General features: G+C 41.8%; 1 protein-coding gene across 1 annotated transcript in view; it reads right to left on the bottom strand.

The window, feature by feature from the left end:
* CDH13 (cadherin 13) overlaps positions 1-20595 on the bottom strand; it is a 985922-nt gene that overhangs the window by 353329 nt on the left and 611998 nt on the right. The window contains exon 6 of the mRNA XM_046683164.1: positions 10621-10765. Within this exon, the coding sequence (XP_046539120.1) occupies positions 10621-10765 (145 nt within the window). The remainder of the gene's footprint in view (positions 1-10620; positions 10766-20595) is intronic.

The raw sequence follows: 20595 nt of genomic DNA, 5'->3' as shown, positions 1-20595 counted from the left end.
TAAATCTTTTCTAACTGACGTTTGTAGAGTGTCTTGATTGATGCCCTGGCATGACTTATGAATCCCCGGGAAGAGTTTCCTTGGAGCATCTCCCAAACTACCACTAGGGGGAGAATCTGGCTCTATCTGAGGATGCCACTGCCAGTAACTGTGGCTGCACCGAGTTACCTGACGAGCTAGGCTGTAATAAAGTGACTAAAGGAGACTGGTGGTGTTCTTTCTCCCTCCTTCTTCCTCTCTCTCATCTACACTCACTATACTATATGTGCATACCTACACACATAGACACACACACACAAATATATATACATACGCACACATGCATATAAGGAAAGGCTTTCTACACCAGGGTTTGGGTTGCTCTTACAATTTTCATGGGTGAAGTGGTTAAATGACAGTGGATATTGCGGATGAGGAGGAAACGAAAGGGCACGGAGGTTAGTCTGAGTTTGAATCCCAGCTTTATCACCCACCAGCTCTGTGATTTTGGGGAAGTAACCCAACCTCCCTGAGCTTCTGTCTCCTCAACTGTAAGGATTTCATTAAAAGATAGGTATAGAACCTAGCCCAGCGTCCAGTTCTAGGAGAATTATACTGCTGGTTATTACAGCTTCACTCCCCGGGGGGCAGGTACCGTCTCCTTCCCTCCATCCCAGTGAGACCTCCCAGTGGGCTCCTGCCTTTCTCCTGTGCAGCAGTAACAAGGCCCAGGATGCTTTCGTTGTCTGCCTTCCTCATTAGTCTGCACGCTCTGTTTCACGCATCCCCTTGACCTCATCCTTACTGAGCAGCAGCGTATCTGGTACATAACAGGCACTCCAGAGATATTTGTTGTAGGAATGAATAAATTGCCCATAAAGACGACATTTATTTAAAAATCAAATAAAAAGAGAATTTTATAATGATTCATACTTTCTGCCATTTGGGGCCATTTGCTCTTTGAATGGAATTTATTGAGTGGTTACTATGTGCATGGGACTCTGCTAAACGCTAAGAATTGAGGAGAAGAGAACACAGTCTGGTCCCTTGGGCTTACGCTTATGCTTAGAAAGAAAAGTGAAGGTAAAATCCTGTTCATACTTGAGGAAAATTTATAAACCTATTAATGTTTACAGTATTACCATAATTCCATACAGATGGCATTGGTTACAGTGATCCAGTACCATAAAGTGAGTCAATATTTAGTATTCCCCCATTCATCATGGGCTCGACGCAAAAATCTTATGTGACCTCTTCTCTCCACCTCCACAGTCACCACCCCAACCAAGGCCACAGTCCTCTCGTGCCTGGAATGCTGAAGTGGCCCTATTCCATTCTCCACTGAGTAGCACAAGTCAACTTTTAACAGTAAAATCAGGTTTTCTCACTCTCTTGGTTAAACCGCCCAAAGGCTTCCTACTAAATTTAAAACGTGATCAAAACTTATGGAGTTCTAAACCGAGAGTCTGCAAACTTTTTCTGTAAAGGACCAGGTTAAATATGTATATATTTAAAATTACATATATACATAAAATATACGTATTTTTAGGTATTATATATTTTTGGCTTTGTGTGACATGTGGTCTCTGTCCCAATGACCCAAGTCTGCCAGCGTCACACGAAAACAGCTATAGTCAATGAGTAAATGAATGGACATGGCTGTGCTCCAATAAAACTTTATTGACTTTAATAAAAAAAAAAACAGACAGTGGGACAGATCTGGCCCATGGTCCATAGTTTGCTGACTTCTGTTCAAAATGATCTCGTGCTGGCCTGTCTCCTTGAACCCACTGGCATTCTTCTTACTGACATTCTCCCACCATGCCAGCATCACCTCTGTCCCTCCATCTTATCATTCCTGCCTCAGACCTTTGCACTTTCTGATCCCGCTGCCTGGAATGTCTTTGCTTCATTCCTTTACGTGGTGGGCTCCTTCATTCTCACTGGTCTCAGCCTAGGTACCTCCTCAGAGAGGCCTTCCTTGACTTTATTGTCATTCGATGACGTCACCTTGTTCTATTTCATTCGAAGGACTTCAATGATCCTGTTTATTCATTTCATTGTTAATTATCGTTCTCCCCCTAGTAGAATGCAAATGCCTTAAGAGTAGTCCTACACGGTCTTGGCCACTGCTATATCTCTAGCACCTGGAACATTATCTGGCTCATAGAAGCCGGCCAAGAAGTACTTGTCGAATGATTTTGCTGAATGAAATGGTCTTCAGGAATTAATTGGAAATAGGGTTGCCTTGAAACTATAACTGTTTAATGCCATTGTGGATCTGCCACTCTGTTTTACTCATCTGGAGCACTAAAACTCCCTAGACTATTCACATTGGATCCTTAGGTAGCAGGGATGGATTTCAATGGCATTTGGTATCGCCATGCTTGGTACCATAACAATTCAAGGACCTTATCACGTTTATTTTGCAGCTGCTCAACTGTCATCTGATTTCTATTTTGACAGGAAACTCCCACAAGTTTTATTCTTTCAAAAGTTTGTGGAATGATCGCTAGGTTTCTGAAGCTACTGATGCTTCTTTACCATCCCTTGACTTTAAACTATTATTTTAATAATTTTTTTAAAAGTAAAGAATTATTTTATTTTTAAATATTTGATGTCACAAATCCTTCTCTCTCCCAAAGGTACAGTGATGGAGGGATGGCTTGAATCTAAAATATATCCAACAAATTAGTGGGGAAGGCTGCTAAGCTCTTATTTTTATGAGGAAGTACGCTCCATGAGACAGGACCCACATCTCTGCAGTTCTCCAGGTTATCCTCAGTGCCTAGCCTGCGAAGGTCTGACATGAATGAGTATGAGGCTGGATGACTGGCAGAGGAGAGAGGGACACATAAGGCTGGGTAGGCACAGAGACTTCATGGTGAGAGAGAAGACAATGTGGTGTCTGTCTCTTGAATTAGTCTCCAACCCCATGGACTTGTATAGGAATTCAGGTGGAGAGAGGGCTATGGAGAAACATGAGAGGAGCTGTTTTCAAAGTTACCCACATTAAAGATGAGACACGTAGTTTTAATGGTTGGGTATTCTTTTCATAGAATAAAGGGGTCCAGGCATTCTCTCCTGTCTCACCAACCCCCTATGGTATCTCGAAGGCCCCAGTGGACCAGCTTCAATGGGTCCTAATATATGCAGTGGTGTTCATCAGAGAGGGCCTGGGGTATAAAGGAGGGAGAAACTTAGTGGCTGTGACAAAGTTGTTGACTGGCTTGGTTTGAAGCCCCTGTGAGACACCACCTGGGGACCCCCAGGCACGGTTAGGAGAAACTTGGCAGAGATTCAGTTGCTTGAGTAGCTGGCAAAGTTCAGATAACTCAACACTTTTGATGTGTTTTATTTCTGGAATTTTCCCTTTGGGAAGATGTCTCTGATTGGATTATGAAACTCTTTCATAAATTTCGTTTTATGGTCAACTGCACGGCAGTGATTTGTGCCATAATTCAAGAGCTGCCTAACCCAATCTGAATGACACTGAAGCATGTTAATGACATCTGTTCCTGGGTGACACCCCTTAGCTAGGGCTCCAGTGATGCCTCCAGGAGAGAGAACGGGATCAACAATTTCAGTCCTCTGCCTCGAGTGCAGAAGCCAGGGGAGGATTCCAGAACAAGGCAGTTCACAGTCTACAGATACAGTTAGTGAAATGACCACAAAACCTTAGATATAAACAAAAATGTCCACCAGTACGTTCATATGTGAAAAGAAAGACTATTGTTTTATCTTCCTGCATGAGCTGAGACAAGATACAATATATAATCCTCTGATTAGAAGCATCATCCTAATATATATCAAAATGTAATAATCACGTCCACTATTCCGTCCATCCCACTTGTATGTATTCATTGTAAAGAAATTGTTATGCAAATAGGAAGAGATGTGTTCTTCCCTATAGAAGTGATTAGAAGTAGAGACAAGTAGAAACAACTTAAAGCAATAGTGGACTAGCTAACTAGATGACAGTAGATCCAGACACTAGCTGTTTAAAACAATAATGTAGCTTGATATTTATCGGTTTACAAAAATGTTCGCAGGACCCTGCAGAGTGAAGAGCGTGCTACAGCAAAGCTTGTAGAGCTCCATTTCCGTAAAATTGTGTGTGTGCATCCTGTGTGTAGAGATGCCAGGGAGAGCCCTGGAGCTGTGCTTACCGAGATGGCAACCGTAGTTTTCTCTGGATGGTGAGATCTGAGGATGATTGCACTTTTTAACTTAAAAAAAAGCTGAAAGAAAGCTGAATTGCTTTCTTTTTTAAAGGAAATATATCTACTTAAGAAAACAAGCAAACAAACAAACAAAATAGCCACATGCCCAATATTCCAGAAGCCCATGGGATTGGCTGGGATGGTTGACAGTAGAAGAAGCCACAACGTCAAAGTCCAAAAATAGCAGCGAAGGAGCACTGGACAGTTGGTGGACTGAAAAGCCACATTGTAGTTACTGCAACAAGTAAACAGGTGACCAGAAAAGGGACTTTGCCACCAGGTCATACCAACGAACTGAGGATTTATACTGACCTACGTTTCAAATACCAACTATCAAATATCAAAACCATCTTTATTTAGTCCAAGCTGTTTTGGAAATAGCAACTGCCCAGCAAAGCTGAGCTCTCAGGACAGCCTTTGTCTCAAAGGCCACCTGATGGCTGTTTGTCGTCACGTCTAGCATGGTAGGACTTGTTTAAAAATTAAAGTAATCGAGTCTGGAAGGACAGAAACTCAGGTGAATCCCAGGGGAAAAGCAAAAGACAGAAACCCCTACTCTTCCCACATCACGTCTTCAGGGAGGCCAGATTCCAACCGTCCCGGATAAGCATCCTGAATGGCTACATCGTAGCACTCAGCACATTTCAAGGCTTATTGATTTGTTGTCAGCCTACCTGCTTGGCTCTGCATACCAGAAGGGAACGAGCAGCATCTGGCAGGTCCACAGCTGTACCCTCAGAGCTTAGAATAGTGCTGGCACAGAGTAGATGCTCAATAAAAATATTGGATGGAAAAAAATAAAGAGAGCAAGAGAGGGCAAGAATCCTTGGCCTCTCAGAAGTTAGAAGATGAGGCTCTAGCTGCTAATCTTTGCTTCTCTTCGACTGCTCAAGAAAAAGTATCAGCACACAGCTGATGCACAGATGGAGATCTCTTATGAGTCAGAACATGTGCCTCTAGGTCCTGACCCCTATTTAAAGAGAAAGGCCAACGTCACATTCATCTTTCTCAGTCATGCAGTTTGGAGACCAAGATATTCCCATTACTTCCCTCCCCTGACATCTCTCAAAGCGGCCCCACCTGTCCAGGTGGTGGGTGGCATTCTCCCAGCTGCCCCTGCTGACATTCAGGGTGGCCAAAAGCATGGAGGGAAGAGCAGAGCTGAGGCCAGCCAGTCCGCCAGCTCTTGTATCTTGTTGGAAGGCTGCCCCTGAGCTGCTGGAACCCAAAGTGCCAGAGAATTAAAGTCCCTCTGGGGACAGCTCTTAACTAATGCCTGGTGAGCATAGGGGGATAAATATCCTAGCTCCCTGACCCCTGGGCTGGGGTAACACTAATGTATGTGTTTTATGCCATTCCCTAGACACCTCTTCTTCCTACCCTGGAAGGGACCAAGCTCACAACTGCATACTCTAGTTGTGGGCTGAACGTGATCCCTGGAGCTGCCGGCTTCCCTCTCCTGTAGCACTCCTCACCTGGTTTCCTGCACCTCTTAGGCGAACGACATGCCCACCATCCTCATCTCAGGGTCTGCTTCTGGAGGAAGCCTGCACCCCGTGGTTCATGGTTAGTCCTTTGCAAAGTTGCCCAGAGGACTACTGGCGGTAAAACACTGGGGAGTTGGTGCCAGCAGGCACTGTGGGGTCCTGGCATGTGTACCCTCCAGGAACTTCAAGGTCCTAGCCCTCTGTCCCCTCCTTATGAGGTCTTTGCATGCCTTGGGCATTCAGAAAACACCAGACACATGCAGAGATCTGACTGGCCCCAAGGAGCAGCTGGGGCCTGGGCTTGGGTCCCATAAATCAATGCCTTGTGACTGCACAAAAGGAACGGTTCATAATCTGCGATGTTCAAAGACCATTATTTTCTGTTGATCTTCCTTCATCCAGTAATGATTCCCCAAAACAATACCCTGGAGTTCAGTGCCAAGCAGCTGGAAATGGTCTTCTGTCTGCACACACAGATAAATATGGGTGACCTTCCTCCGTGATGGATTGGTGCTGAAGGCACCGGGAACACTGGAACGTGAAAATGATGCTCGGTTTGTTGGGAGATGAATGCTCCTTCACACAAACCGCACGTCTCTTCGCCTTACCTTCCCTAAAGGGCACGCTGCCAGAATAGCAAGAACAATCGCAGCATTAACAATACAGTCATGTGTCACTTAACGACAGGGACACATTCTGAGAAGTGTGTCGTTAGGCGATTTCATCGTTGTGTGAACGTCACAGAGTGTACTGAAGGGGAACAAAATTTGCCTCCCCAAGATGTGTCTCTTTAACATGAGGATTATTTTAAGCTGATTGTTATTATTTTTCTTTTTGGTGAGGAAGATCGGCCCTGAGCTAACATATCTCCCAATCTTCCTCCCTTTCACATGCAGGCCACCGCCACAGCATGGCTTGATGAGCAGTGTGTGTCTGCTCCGAGGATCTGAACCTGCAAACCATGGGCCACCAACACGGATCACACAAACTCAACCACTACACCACCAGCCGGCCCTAGGCTGATTATTTTTAAGAAACAAAAGACTCCAAGCTTTTCTTGTTACCTCCCCCTTAACTGCTTAAAAGAATTCAGATAAACAAGGCTGTCTCAGGAAGCAAGCTGTAGGCTTAGCGCTACATGCGCTAGGTGGTGGACAGGGAGGCACCTAGAGAAGCCTGCTTGTCGGGCTCCCCTCTGTGTTCCTCTGTTTCTGTGACCAAACTCTGGTTTTCCAGACGCTTGCTCCTTTTCTCGGACCTGTGAGCTGCCTTCTTTCCCTCTGAAATCCCTGACTCTCCCCACCCCCAACATCTTTTGTCTTTAGCTGAGGACGGTATTTAAGGTGAGGGCTTTGGCCATCTTGGTGAGTTCCTTGATTTTCCTGGGGGTCTTCCTTGTATACAAGTTATTAAACTTTTGTTTGATTGTCTCCTGTTAATTTGTCTCAAGTCAATTTAATTCTTAGACCAGCAAGAAGAACCTAGAAGAGTAGAGGAAAATGTCTTCCTCCCCTACAGTACTTACACAAACCTGGATGGTTTAGCCTATTATACATCTAGGCTATAGGGTAGTAATCTCATGGGACCACTGCCACATATGCGGTCCATCATTGACCGAAATGTTGCCATGTGGCGCACGACTGCACATGGTCATTTCTTGAACATTTATTATGTTCCAAGTGCTGAGTGAAGCACATTGTCTCATTTCATCCTTGCATATTGTTCTCTAGGGTAGGTACTATCATACACCCACCTCATCTACAGACCAAGCAACTGAGGCTTCTAGAAAGTTCAACAACTTGCCCAACCTCTCACCTTGTTAAGGAGCTGAGCAGAGCATCAAACTCAGCTCTAGGCCACAATGCTGTGCACAGGACCAGCTACATAATCTACAGGGCTTAGTGCAAAATGAAAATGCAGGGCCCCTTGTTCAATGATTTTAAGAATTTTAATCTGGTGACAGCAGAGCATTAAACCAAGCATGGGGCCCTTCTGAGCATGGGGATCTATGAGGCTGTATAGGTCATACCCCACAAAGCTGGCACTGGTTTTGTGGAATCATAAGAAAAAGACATGAGAGGAGACAAGGACCCCAAAGTTTAATTCTGTTTAATGCTAGAGAGTGAGCAACCACTCACGTTAAATGAAAAGTGATTCAATGAGCCTGGCTATTTGGCTAGAAGAGCTGGTCAGTTCCTGTCAGGAGCTAAATCAGTGCTTCTGATAGAACTGTATAAACCCTCCCCCGAGTTGGACCTGCAAAGAATCCGGTGAAGAATGTGAGGGAACGTGGCTGACTCCAGCATGGTACATGGGAAGGAGGCTGGGCCTTCAAGCCAGAAATGTGGACACTGATTCTGGCTCACCCACCAGCTGTGTGACCTTGGGCACATTCTCAGACCTCTTTGAGGTTCAGTTTTCTCATCTGTATGATGGGGAGAGGGGTACCCACCTCTGAGAGTAGGAAGAGGCATGGTGGAGGAAATGAGACAGTGTCTGTAAAGGACTCAGCACACAGTAAGTATTTTCACCAGGCAGCGTGTGGGGCAGTTGAAAGAGCACATGATTTGAAGGTAGACGATACAGCTTGAGTCCTGAACACTGTCCCCCATCTATTATTTGCGTGAACTAGGCAGAGTCACTGAACTCTTTCCAGGGTCAGCATCACCCTTTGTGAAATGGATCCGGTACAATGTCTACAACACGTAGGATTCTATGAGGCTCCAATGAACAGGGTGTTATGGAAACAGGAGAGATGATCACGTTTATAGCCAGTCAGGGTTTGTTGTTATAACTTACAAACGGTTTAGGGTGGGGAGGGGATTGGAAAAGGGCTGCCATCCCCTTTCTCAGATCCCTACTGTTCTCAGGGATGCTTCGGACACCTCTGCTTGAGCTCTCTTACAGGGTGCTAAGTGATCTATGAGATTTTTCCTCTAAATGTTTTTCACAACATTTCCACATTCTTGACCCCAATTTGACTAACTCCATTTCAATTCCTACTTTAGAGTTAAATCCAGGGGGGACTGAAAAAGAAAACAATGATTCGGGCCAAATTCTGCATAGCTGGAAGAAACTGCTCCATACAGACATCCCATTCTTTATGGGTTTTCATAGAATAATACCAACCATAATAGAAGTTTGAGGTGTTTTATGTTTTGCTGGAGATGCATAACCCGCCCCCCCCCCCCACAACCAAACTGCTTTATGCTTTAAGAAATTCAATGTGCATAAAGGATTCCATTTTTCTTTGCAAATATGACACGTATATAAGGCAGTAAAATTTGAAATTCTTTCTGAAACTTTAAGGAAGGGCACAGTGGGAAGAAAATTGGACATCGTCTAATCATATACACACATAATATACAAAGACGCATGCACATGCTCATGGTCGCCTTGAATGTAACTGTTGTCATTTACATTTAGAACACTTTTCTGGCGCATCTTGGATTCTAGTCACTCGTGCACAGGGCCTGGGTACCACAGATGGAAAGTGGGAATCATTTTCTGCTCTGCTCAAACCCCAGCCTCTTTAATAGCTTTCCCCGTCAGTTCTCCTAACTTGTTCTGCACATCAGCTCGTTTAATAAAATGTCTGTAAACAGCAAACCCAAATTCCAGGGTCCCTCTCACCAGATGTCATCTCTCCATCAAAAGCAGCCTATGAGCAGTGCCACGAGGAAGGGCCACCCCAGAGCGATCTGACCCACCTTCCCCTGCCTGCTCTCCATCTCTCCAGGCCTGTTATTACTCCTCTGTCTGCACCCACTCCCCTAAATGCCCTCTCCTTTTTACAGAATGCATTCAAATCCCAGAAGGGAGAGGGTGACTCCTGGCCCCAGGGATCTGAAGAAGTGCATAAAGACCCAGCTCCTTGAAGCTGAAGGGAGGTGTTAGGCACCTTGAACACAATTATTCACCTGGCAGTCTAAGCAGGTTACCATGACGACGCTCCCAGAGCCTCATGTATCTACATGTTATTGAGACATCCCATCAATTTGGCGAAAGGGAGAAAAAAAACCCAGTCAAAGCAGTTCTCGGGCTTTCATCTCCTGTCTGGCCTGCTAAATGACTTTTTTACTTACTTGTTTTGGCGTAATCTGGACATGGCAATGGTGATACTCTTAATATGGCACTTATTCACTCAAATGCATTTTAAAGCTTAAAATCGAAGTCCAGCCTTATAATAGGGATTTTTCTACTTTGTTCTTCACTTTCTTAAGAATTGTACTCAAGAGTGACTCCTCCTGCTGGTCACAGAATGCTTAAATTCGTATCTATTGGGCCAAAAAAGGGAGCTCTAAATTCTAAAACCGTCTCTGACAGAAAGTTTAAATGTGCGAAAAAGATAACAGGCGCTCTGCCGTACTGTGGGTGATTTCCATAACAGTAGGTACGTGTATTTCCAGAGAGAGAAAGAAAATGTCTGGCCTTCGGCCCTTTGACTGAAGACAAAAGCTTTCTCCATGCACATCTTCTAAGGAAGGGAAAAAAAGGCCTATTCGTTTTTCCAAAATGGTTCTTATTAAAAGACAATTATGAAAAGAAATAACTGAGGAGCTTGCAGTGGGGACCTTCATTTTCTTCAGAGCCCTGCTGTACCACCAAGTTCAGCCTTGGGCCCTCCTAAGGCTGAGCTAAGATATTTACATGCTGTCGGACAGTAGCTATGCATTAGAGACTCAGATGTCAGTCATCCTTGAAGGATAACCTTCAGAGACAAGGGAAGATATTTCACCGCTGGCAACACCCCCACTGTATTCTGAGTTGCAGCTTCCCAGCTCTTGCTTCTATCCAGGGAAATAATATGTCAGTGTTAATGCACACCATCAAGAAGTCGGAGCAGAAATAAAACAGTCTCCAGAATCCCCAAAGATCACAGTATGCCACTTCCAAAGCCATGATGCTGAAGGTAAGCCAACTTAACATACCTGTAGGCGATCCTTCCATGACATGGCCAATGTAGGGGCCTTCCCGAAAGATGGGTCTGTTGTCATTCTGATCAATCACGATGACTTCCAGAGGGACCGGCCCCTCGAGAGTTTTGCCATTGACATCGGTGGTCTCCACAAATAGCTATTGGAACAAAGGCATGGGGGGAGAAAGGCATTAACTCATTAGGAAAATTGAAGTCAGGCTCTCTGGAGAAAGTAGGTTATATCAGCAATTTTATGAGCCCTTGGCAATATTCAAACTTTGGTCTCAATGGATAGTCACTGGGACTAGAATAGAAACTAAACATCACAGAATAAAAGACAACGATCAGTTCACGTTAAGTCCCCCTTGGGAAATTTACAATTAATTCATCAAATCTGCAAAGGAAATCCAAAAAAAAAAAAAAAAAAACAGAAAACACTTACAATCAGCCATAGCTGAGAAAATGTGCTTACATTGTTTCTGTTTTTCCAACATCATTATGCTTGAAAGGAATGTTATGCTAATAAAGATAATCGACTAAGCAGTTATGAACGTAGTACATTAAGAAATAACTGAAAGTGTTTATGGTAATTTTTAGGAGAAATTCAGGTCAATAAGTATTTATAGAGAGCCTTTCTGAGGCAAGGAAGGCATTTGCAGGGGTCCTGAATAAGACCTCAGGATTCCTGCCCGCCAGATCCTTATAATCTAGGGGGAATTTCACAATTCCACGAAACACTTCCATACGGAACTAACTTCAGATCTCAAGAATGAAGAAAACAGCATAAAAAAAGCCCCTCAACTTTACTGTTTATCTTGCAAACAAGGAATTATGTCATGGCGTTTCCAGTGAATCACAGTGACTTTATGCGCTCATTTTCTGTGCCTAATTCAGCCTTGATTTAACTCGGCAGCAACAGTAACACTTCTCCTCGGGTCTCAGTCCCTGCATTGGGAGTAGCTGAGTATTTCAGTCAGAGAAGGGCCTTTGCAGCTGGAATCCCAGCACAGCTGTTCGCTAGCTATGTGACCTTAAGCAACACACTTAATCTCTCAGTTTTCTTATCTGTAAAATGGGGTTAATAAAAACACCCATTATTAGAAATAATAACCAATATTATCCAGTGCTTACGTAGGCTCTCTACTCTGTTAACTCACTTGATCCTCACTGTAACCCTGCGGACCATTTGTGGGGAGGGAATGGAAGCAGAGGGTAAGTGGTAGAGTCTGGATTCGACCCCATGACGTCAATTGCTAGAGTTTACATTTCTATCCGCCATACACAACGTTTCTGAAGCACTTAATCTAATACCTGTCACATAATATATCTCAAGAGTATGAAATGCTGCTATTGTTATTGATATTAACACTATGGTCAAAACTAGCCCAAATTAGGAAAATAAAAGAGAAATACTTTGTCGCAAATCAGCACAGTCGTACCCTACCTGATGGTATTGTAAACTGGTACCATCCTTTTGGAAAGTACCAGGACAAAATTCAGCGAAAGCTATGAGGGACTCTCACGCTGTCTCATGTGAACATCGCTCCTGGTTCTGTTTGAGACAGGTTGCGCTGCACATATGAAAGTATTCATTGCAGTGTTGTTTCTAATAATGAAATAACACTGGCATCCACTAAATGTCCAGTGGAATAAATGTTTTTGTAGCAATATGCTAGAATCCTGGCACTAGATAACATAATCATTAAATCTTGTTGATCTACTTAGAATATTGTGTGAAAATACACAAAACAGCATGCGCATCATATATGTATAACGTAAACATATGGACAGAATTTGAAGATAGTAAGCAAATATAAAACCAGGAATGCTTGGATAGAGGAATATTTTTCTTATTTTTTCTTTAACATTACTTTATCCTTTCACCAGCAAATTCACACACACACACACACACACACACACACACACACTTCGATTTCTGGGGCAGATAAAATAATGCATGGGAACCTTAATTAAGAAGAAATTAAATGGGCAGAGCCTTGTAACATCTGCACACAAAGGAGATCTTACAGAGAATGAACTTTTATACATTTATGCTGCTTTTTAAAGCTCCCAAGAGAATACTGCTAAACAAAGGAAATCAAAATAAAGCTTAGGGGAAATTCCATGTAATAATGAAGTTCTGGCCTTTTGTCTTCCTAAAATAGCCAAGAACTTGACTTTATTTAAACCAAAAAGACCTATGTCTAAAGATAACAAATATCTTGGGTCTGAATCCTAAGCTTTCACATTCTACAAGACTTGACCAGTATCATAAGCCACACGTAGGACAGAGGAACAGAATTCACATTTGCCGAATACCAATGTGTTGGACCTGGGAGGGGCAGACTCCAAATCCATCTCAACATAATGCAAAAGACGGACAGACACTAAAAAGATACAACTGATTAGGATAAATGGAAAATGTTGAGCTGAATCTCATACAGCCAACTATAAAAGCAGACAAAGTGATAGCATTTTATGTTACAGTACTACCCAGAGTTTGACTCTTGGATTTTTTAATGGAAATCAAAATCATTAGAAGCCAAGACCTTTGGCACAGCATTAAAAACGGAAAAGTTCTCTTAAGGGGCATTTATTAATTTCAAAGTTAATTTAACAAAAAACTCATTGAAGACTGACGACACATCAGTCCCTACAGTGAGCGTGGGCTATCCAGCAGTTAACAAAAAAGACATTCTGGCATGAAGAGACAGATGATTAGCAAGGTAAAATACATGAATAAGATCCTTTCAGTTAGAGATAAGGAATATGAAGGGACAAAAGAGGTCGATATATTAAAGCTGCACTGTCCAATATGACAGTCAGTACCACATATGGCTATTTAAATTTAAATTAAAGATAAAATTAAAAAGTCCAATTCTTCAATTGCACTAGCCACATTCAAGAGCTCAATAGCCACATGTAGCTAGTGGCTACCATATTGAACAATGCAGATGCAGACTATTTCTATCATTGGAGCGTTCTATTGGACAGAGCGGGGCCACAGTGTGATTGAGAGAAAGAGCGTATGGGCATTGGTTGGGGGGAAGCACCTATTTTGGATAAATAGTTGGAAAGGCCTTATTGCTGAGGGAACATTTCAGCTGAGACTTGAATGACAAGAAAGCAGAAGGAGCTGGTGATACAAAAATGCATGGAAGAAGAGTTCTAGACAGTAGAAACAGCAAACGCATAGGTCTCAAGCTCTGCATTCTATTTGGGATGGTATTGGCACAAGAGGAAGTCAAATAATTGGGGCTCCACTCAATTCCAGTGGAGCAGGCTGAGGTTTATCCTGCTATAACATTCTTTGCATAAAACAGTTTGGGCAGAGTGAGAAGAGAAGGCTTTTTCTCTGTGAGTTGCTGAGTAGACCGAGATGAGGAAAGGAAAAGTATATCAGGTTTTTTCTTTACAAAGGAAAATATGGTAGACTGAATAAAATATATAATAGGAAATGCTAGTGTTTTATTAAGTGGCCCATATATTTTTCAAAAGGCATATTAATAAAGTGAATGAAAATTAAGCACAGCGTTATTCTCTCCCATTGAGATGGAACACCCCTGGAAGGAGTAAGTCATTAAGTTTTATAATTAGAGGGCCTAAGGGTCATCCAGGGAACTAGCTGGAAATGTAGGGTCTTTAGGGATCTATGTTTAACCAGCACTTCGAGAGATTCTGGTGTTAGTGGTTCTCTGCCCACACTCTGCAAAGCTTGGCCCGTCATGGAGGGGAGATAGAGAGACCATCCGTTTTACACTCCCATGGCACTGTACCTTTCCTTTATAACACTTTCCATAATATGTACTCATTTATTTGTGTGACAATTCAATTAATGTCTGCTTCTCTGTCTGGCCCCATGAAGACAGAGGTGTGATGGATGTTTCTGCCCATTACTGAATCCCCAAGGCCAAGACCCGATGCTTTGCACAAAACCGGCATCTGACTCAATGTGGATTGCATACGGTCTTCTGCTGAAGAGGCAATACCTCTTTAAGAGATTGGATCTAAGGTTTCCGCCTCAGCTTTGGCCATGTGTCCTTTCTCTCCATCCCCGGCACATGAGGGCTGATAGTCGGTCCTGACTCCCTTTGACTCTTTGTGCAGTCTTAATTTGTGAATAAGAACCACAGTGGTGAACAATACCTAAACATGTTAAATTGATTACCTGCCTTTTAAAAGAAGGAAACTAACATTTATTTGATGTCCAATACACGCCTGAGCTTTTTATGCATTGTCTCCTTTGGCTCAAAACAACTTTTTTGAAATACCTATTGCAACAAAACTCAAGAGAAATTTAAGTACCTGCTCTATGATCAAAAGCTGGTTTGCGACTCAGCTGGATCCAAATTTAGGTCTGAATCCAAAATTCATGCCTTCCCCAACTATGCTCATATTTGCTAAATGCTCTTTCATGGACTTCCTTTACATTTTTATTGTATTCTCTTTACTAACTGTGTTATCTACTTAATAGTTTTGCTTTATATTGATAGCTGTTTCAATGTTGCCTCATTCAAGTCAAAGTTATCCATGAATTTAGGGGTATGATGAACTTATTCCAGATCTTTCCTAATACACATGAAAATACATATTAAAACACATGATGAGCCTCTGTGTATAATGTAACACTACCACAAATGACAGGTTGGGGAATATTGCAGTATCAGCTTAGTTACAACATGTTCCCTTCTGGGATGTCACAGACTTCCTAAAAGAAAAGAAAAAAGTTGTCCTTCTTATAAACTTAGCTCTTAAATGACCACAGGGAATAGTATGGGGAGGGGCACGGGGGATGCAGTTCACACCTAATGTGTTTAAAGGAAAAATACTTTCTCCAAGGGTGGAGACATGAAGGTACTGCAGGACCGTGAGCTAATTGCCCCACTTCAGGGGGCAGTGGAAGATGGGCACCAGGTTACACGTGCTGATCTCTGAGTCTTGTGTGTAGGAAGCGAGGGGGCTTGACCTCTGAAGTGGGGAGGGGACGATGAAAAACCATGGGAGCCAGAGAGGGAGCAAAATTGCCAGAATAGCTTTAGCTGAAGCGTGAATGTGGGGTCTCCGCATCCACCCTCTGGCACCCCAGCACCTAGGTTCCTCTATTCTCCTTCCATATCTTGGGGATATCTCTACTACAGCTGTGAGCTATCAAGTCACATGGTACTGACTCTTCACACCAATTAATGCACCATAACAAGGAGAGGGGCTGTACATAATGCATAGACAAGACTCCCTTTTTAAAAAACAGGAAGATAATGAACCAAATTACCAAGCACGTACAAGCACGCTGGCCTTCAGCATCACAGCAGACTGTTAACATCTTACCCTTCATCTGGCTCATCCTCTCATCTCTGTTTATGAAAGACACAGTTTAGACAGACAAAATTTGATGCTGTGATCTGACCCAAAGGGATGAACCGATGAAAACCAAAATGTTCTACGAGGTTTTTTGGGTGAAGGCCAAAATGAAGAAACTGGCTCTTAAAAGCCAATATTTTTTATAATATGAGATGACCCAAGCAACAGATGTCAAACCTGGATCAATGGAATAAGAAACAAAGCACGACATACACAGTCTATGAACTCGTGAGTCATTTTGAGGGAAAACAATTTAGAAAACACTTCAGTGACCTTTTTGAACTCTGATGATTCTGCTTTGGGTCAAATATTCAAATGAAGTAAAACACACACACACACACACACACACAGTGAATGGCTTATTGAGAGGATGTAGTTCAACATCTGGTTATCAGTGGATTGTGTGTGTGCACACATGCTTTTCAGCTACACGTTTTTGGATCACATGAAATGGGGAGAACATATGAGCCATGACTCTAACATGGACTCAGTTCTCTTTTGGACACAGATAAGATGCATCCCACCTGACTGAGAATGTTCCCTCCAAGTTACCTCTTTGTAGCACTAAAACGTTTTGCAACATGGATGCTGCCATTTACACCATCTCCGAAATACCTCTTATAGGGACTTCTGCTTGGCCCAGTTTATAAGTCACAAATGAAGATGGGTCTCATTCCTTTCACTCCAAATATCATCTTTTGTAATAAAGAATAGTTAAAATGCTGGAAATATAGGATGATAACTGGAAGTTCACTGCACGCAAGTAGAGATCGACACAGGTCTAACAAATATTGGACATCTCAAATGAAACACGACTGTGAATTCAGACATAGAGACTCACACAAAACCTTGAAGTATATATGAAAAATAAGATGCCAGTGTTTGCCTCCAAAGCAAAGATAAAGGAAAGATGCAACTGAATGATTGTGAAGGTGCTATGACCACAACGCTCCATGCTGGTGGAATCTCAACTTGATACAATCTTCAAGAACTTCAAGGATGTTTACAGCTTAAAAAAAAATCTGTAAAGATTCCATGGAAATAAAGAAGCCCACAGAAATTTTTGAGTAAGTATGCTCTTGTGAATTTATTTATAACAGATAATCTCTAAAGGCTCAGAGCGGTTGGAAGATTTTTTAAAACTTTACTTTCCACTATGGATGTAATGTTTGTTGTGATAAGAAGGAAAAAGAAAATGATAAAACTAATCCTAACTTATTTGATTAATGTGAAACTTAAATTGCCATTACTTTTTGTGCCTGAGTTCTTACATATTGAATTCATACAGTATCATATTCACTTATTATAGGCTCCTTTGATAGAGACTTGTGTATTCTACATGCAGATGAGAACACGCTCGTGGCCCAATTAGATCATAAACAACTCGAAGGCAGCAACACTATTTTCTAGGTATTCCTTCTACACCTAATTAAGTGCCTTAAATAAAGAAAGCACTGATAGATATTTTTACTGAGTTTCGCTTTGCAATTCTCACATCCCCCCCACCTCCCAGCATCTCACAAAGATCGAACAAGGCTTGTCCGTCAAAGACACCCTCATTGCTTACTGAAATTATACTAGACTTGGAATGAGAAGGTCTGCCTTCAAATTTCGGCTCTGCTACCTATAGAGTGGCTATGGTAGGCAGTGTAATGGCCTTCCCAAGGATTTTTATGTCCTAATACCTGGAACCTGTGGAATGCTAGAGTATGTGGCAAAGGGGAATTAAGGTTGCAAATGAAATTAAGGTTACTGATATGCTGACCTTAAATAGAGAGATTAGCCTGGATTATCTGGAAGAGTTCAATGTAATCACAAGGATGCTTGGGAAGGGGGCAGAAGAGACGGTCTGAGTGGTGCAGTGTGAGAAGGGATTTGACCAGCCATTGCTGGCTTTCAAGATGGAGGAAGAGGCCATGAGCCAAGGAATGCAGGCAGCCACTAGACTCTAGAAAAGGCAATGATCCTGCTCTATAGCCTCTAGAAGACAAGGCAAGCCGGCTGGCACGTTGATTTCAGCCCAGTGAGATACACGTTGCACTCTAAACCAATAGAAGAGCAACATAACAAATTTGTGTTGTTTTGAGTCAATGTGGGAATTTGCTACAGCAGCACCTGGAAATTAATACCGTGGCCACGGAATTTTTAGAATGAAAGTAGGTACTGTTAACAATTAAGCCAAAACAACAAGTACAAACCAAAATTGTCCTAGGTAAACCGGGCCACACGGTGATCCTATCTTATTAGATAACTTCGGTTTCCAGGTCTCAGTTTGCACATGTAACAAATGATGTTTAGAATAACACTCTCAGGGTTTTTTGTTAAAGAAATAAAAATATAAATGAGCATGTGTAGCACAATTCCAGGCACATAGAAATTCTAAACAACGGTTTCTGAGTTCAGAGGAGGGTTTGGCGCCTCGGCATTCATTCATTCCCAATAGACCTTTATCCAGACTCTTGCAAAGGCAAATGCAATCCTCTGGATTCAATTCCTATTTGTCAGCCATTAACCCTTTGAAATTGCTTTTCTATTCCAGCAATCCAGATTTCTCTTTGACACCAATCACTTGCACTTCCAGTTATTTTTCACAGCTTTATTCATTTATCGAAGTTGAATCTCATTATGGACCAACTCCTGGAGAGTTCCCAGGGAAACGATATTTTGAGCCTTTTGTAACATTCCTCCACCTTCGTTTACACAGCTCTGTGTAATCTCCCCCTTGACAGACTGAATGTGGTGTGTACGGCTCCCTCTAAGAAGGATCAAAGGGGTGATCAAAGTTTCCTACCTGTTAGATTATTAATTAAAGATCTTGATACTATTATCAAATGGTCTTTGAAAAGCTTGCTCTGTTTAGAGATATAGTATTTCCTTTGTCAATTTGAAATTCTGCTTCTAAAGTATTTTTTCATGAAACATAAGAAAAACATTTTTTTCTTACGTATTCATGCTCACAACCACACTGGACCTTGAGGGCATTTTTCTATTTAACTTCTGAGGTAACTTTACTTATGTGGAAGAAATCAATGCAGATATTCAAAACAATTTTATTTAAGCAGCTTGGCTAAAGTCTCAGTGAATATCCTTACCCCAAGAGGGGACACAGGCTAAAAATTTTAATTGGTTCAAGTATAATTTACATAAATCATGGATGTTGGAATTATGCCAGATCCATTAAGGATATGTGCAAGGTTTAAGGGGATTATTGTGCAAAGATGAGAAATATAATACTTTAGAAAACAAGCCATAGGAGAAAGTTACTGCGGATTTTATTTTCATTTGCCCTTCTCTCTCTCCAAAAGTGCAATTCAGAGGAATGGAATGGAATGCAACACTTTTTTTTTTATTTTAGTTTCCAAATCTAAAGTCATTTTGTTAAATACGAATTAAAATATGTTTTATAAACCATGACGTTCTCCAAAAATTAAAGTTGAGATATAAAAATTAATTTATAGCCTAATAAATTCCAGGTGGATTAAAGCATTAGGAGAAAAGAAGCAATGGAATATTATGTAATAGAGTAGGGACTGCCTTTCTAAACCAGTATTAATGGCAAAAGTTATTATGTGAGTTATTGAGAGATTAAATTACTTAAATGCAAGTTTTCTTGTATGACTAAAATATCATAAGCAAAATAAACAGAAAACTGAGCAAAATATTTGCATCATATAAAATAGAGGCTTACTATCCTGAATATACAAAGAGCTGGTTAAATATCAATAGGGAAAAAACAACAATTAGCAAAACAAGAAAGCAAAAAAAGCAATAAGCATATCAGGAAATTAAAATGAGATAGATTTTGCTTATAAAATTGCCAAAATAATTAGAAAAATTATAGTCACTGTTTGACAAACTTGTGAGGAAACAAATTCTCATACATCACTCATGATATTAAAACATCCTGGGGCCGGCCCAGTGGCACAGCGGTTAAGAGCACATGTTCCTCTTCGGCAGCCCGGGGTTCACCGGTTCGGATCCCAGGTGCAGACATGGCACTGCTTGTCAAGCCATGCTGTGGTAGGCATCCCACGTATGAAATAGAGGAAGATGGGCACGGATGTTAGCTCAGGGCCAGTCTTCCTCAGCAAAAAGAGGAGGATTGGCAGCAGTTAGCTCAGGGCTAATCTTCATCCCCCCAAAAAACAAACATCTTTCTGTAGTACAATTTGTCAATATGCATCACAAGCCTTGAAAACATGTGATTTTACTTGTAGAAATTTAGCCTGGGGGCTACACGTGTGTGGGGGTGGGGGCCATGTTTAGTAACATGTATACTCATTTTGATATTGCTTAAAAACAGGAAATAGCACAAACAGTACAATGTTCTAACGGGATATTGATGAAATAAACTAGGCTACCTGCACAAAGTGGAACACTACTTTGCAGAAACACTTTGGGGATGGAAAAATATATTAATGCTATGATGTTCATGGTTTGAAGTAAATACCTGATTGCAAAGCAGTATGTAGTACATAATGCAATTTTTGAAAAATAGACAAAGATGCTACACTATTAAGATTATACTAAAATATTCACGGTGGTTTTATGGCAGGTGATTTTTGACTTGGCTTCCCTATACTTTTCCAGATTTTCTCTAATGAGCATGTGTTAATTTCAGAGTTAAAAA

This window comes from Equus quagga, chromosome 13 (genome assembly GCF_021613505.1).
Source record: "Equus quagga isolate Etosha38 chromosome 13, UCLA_HA_Equagga_1.0, whole genome shotgun sequence".
NCBI lineage: Eukaryota > Metazoa > Chordata > Mammalia > Perissodactyla > Equidae > Equus > Equus quagga.
The sequence above is the reverse complement of the archived record's forward strand: the minus strand, read 5'-3'. Positions and strand labels throughout refer to the sequence as shown.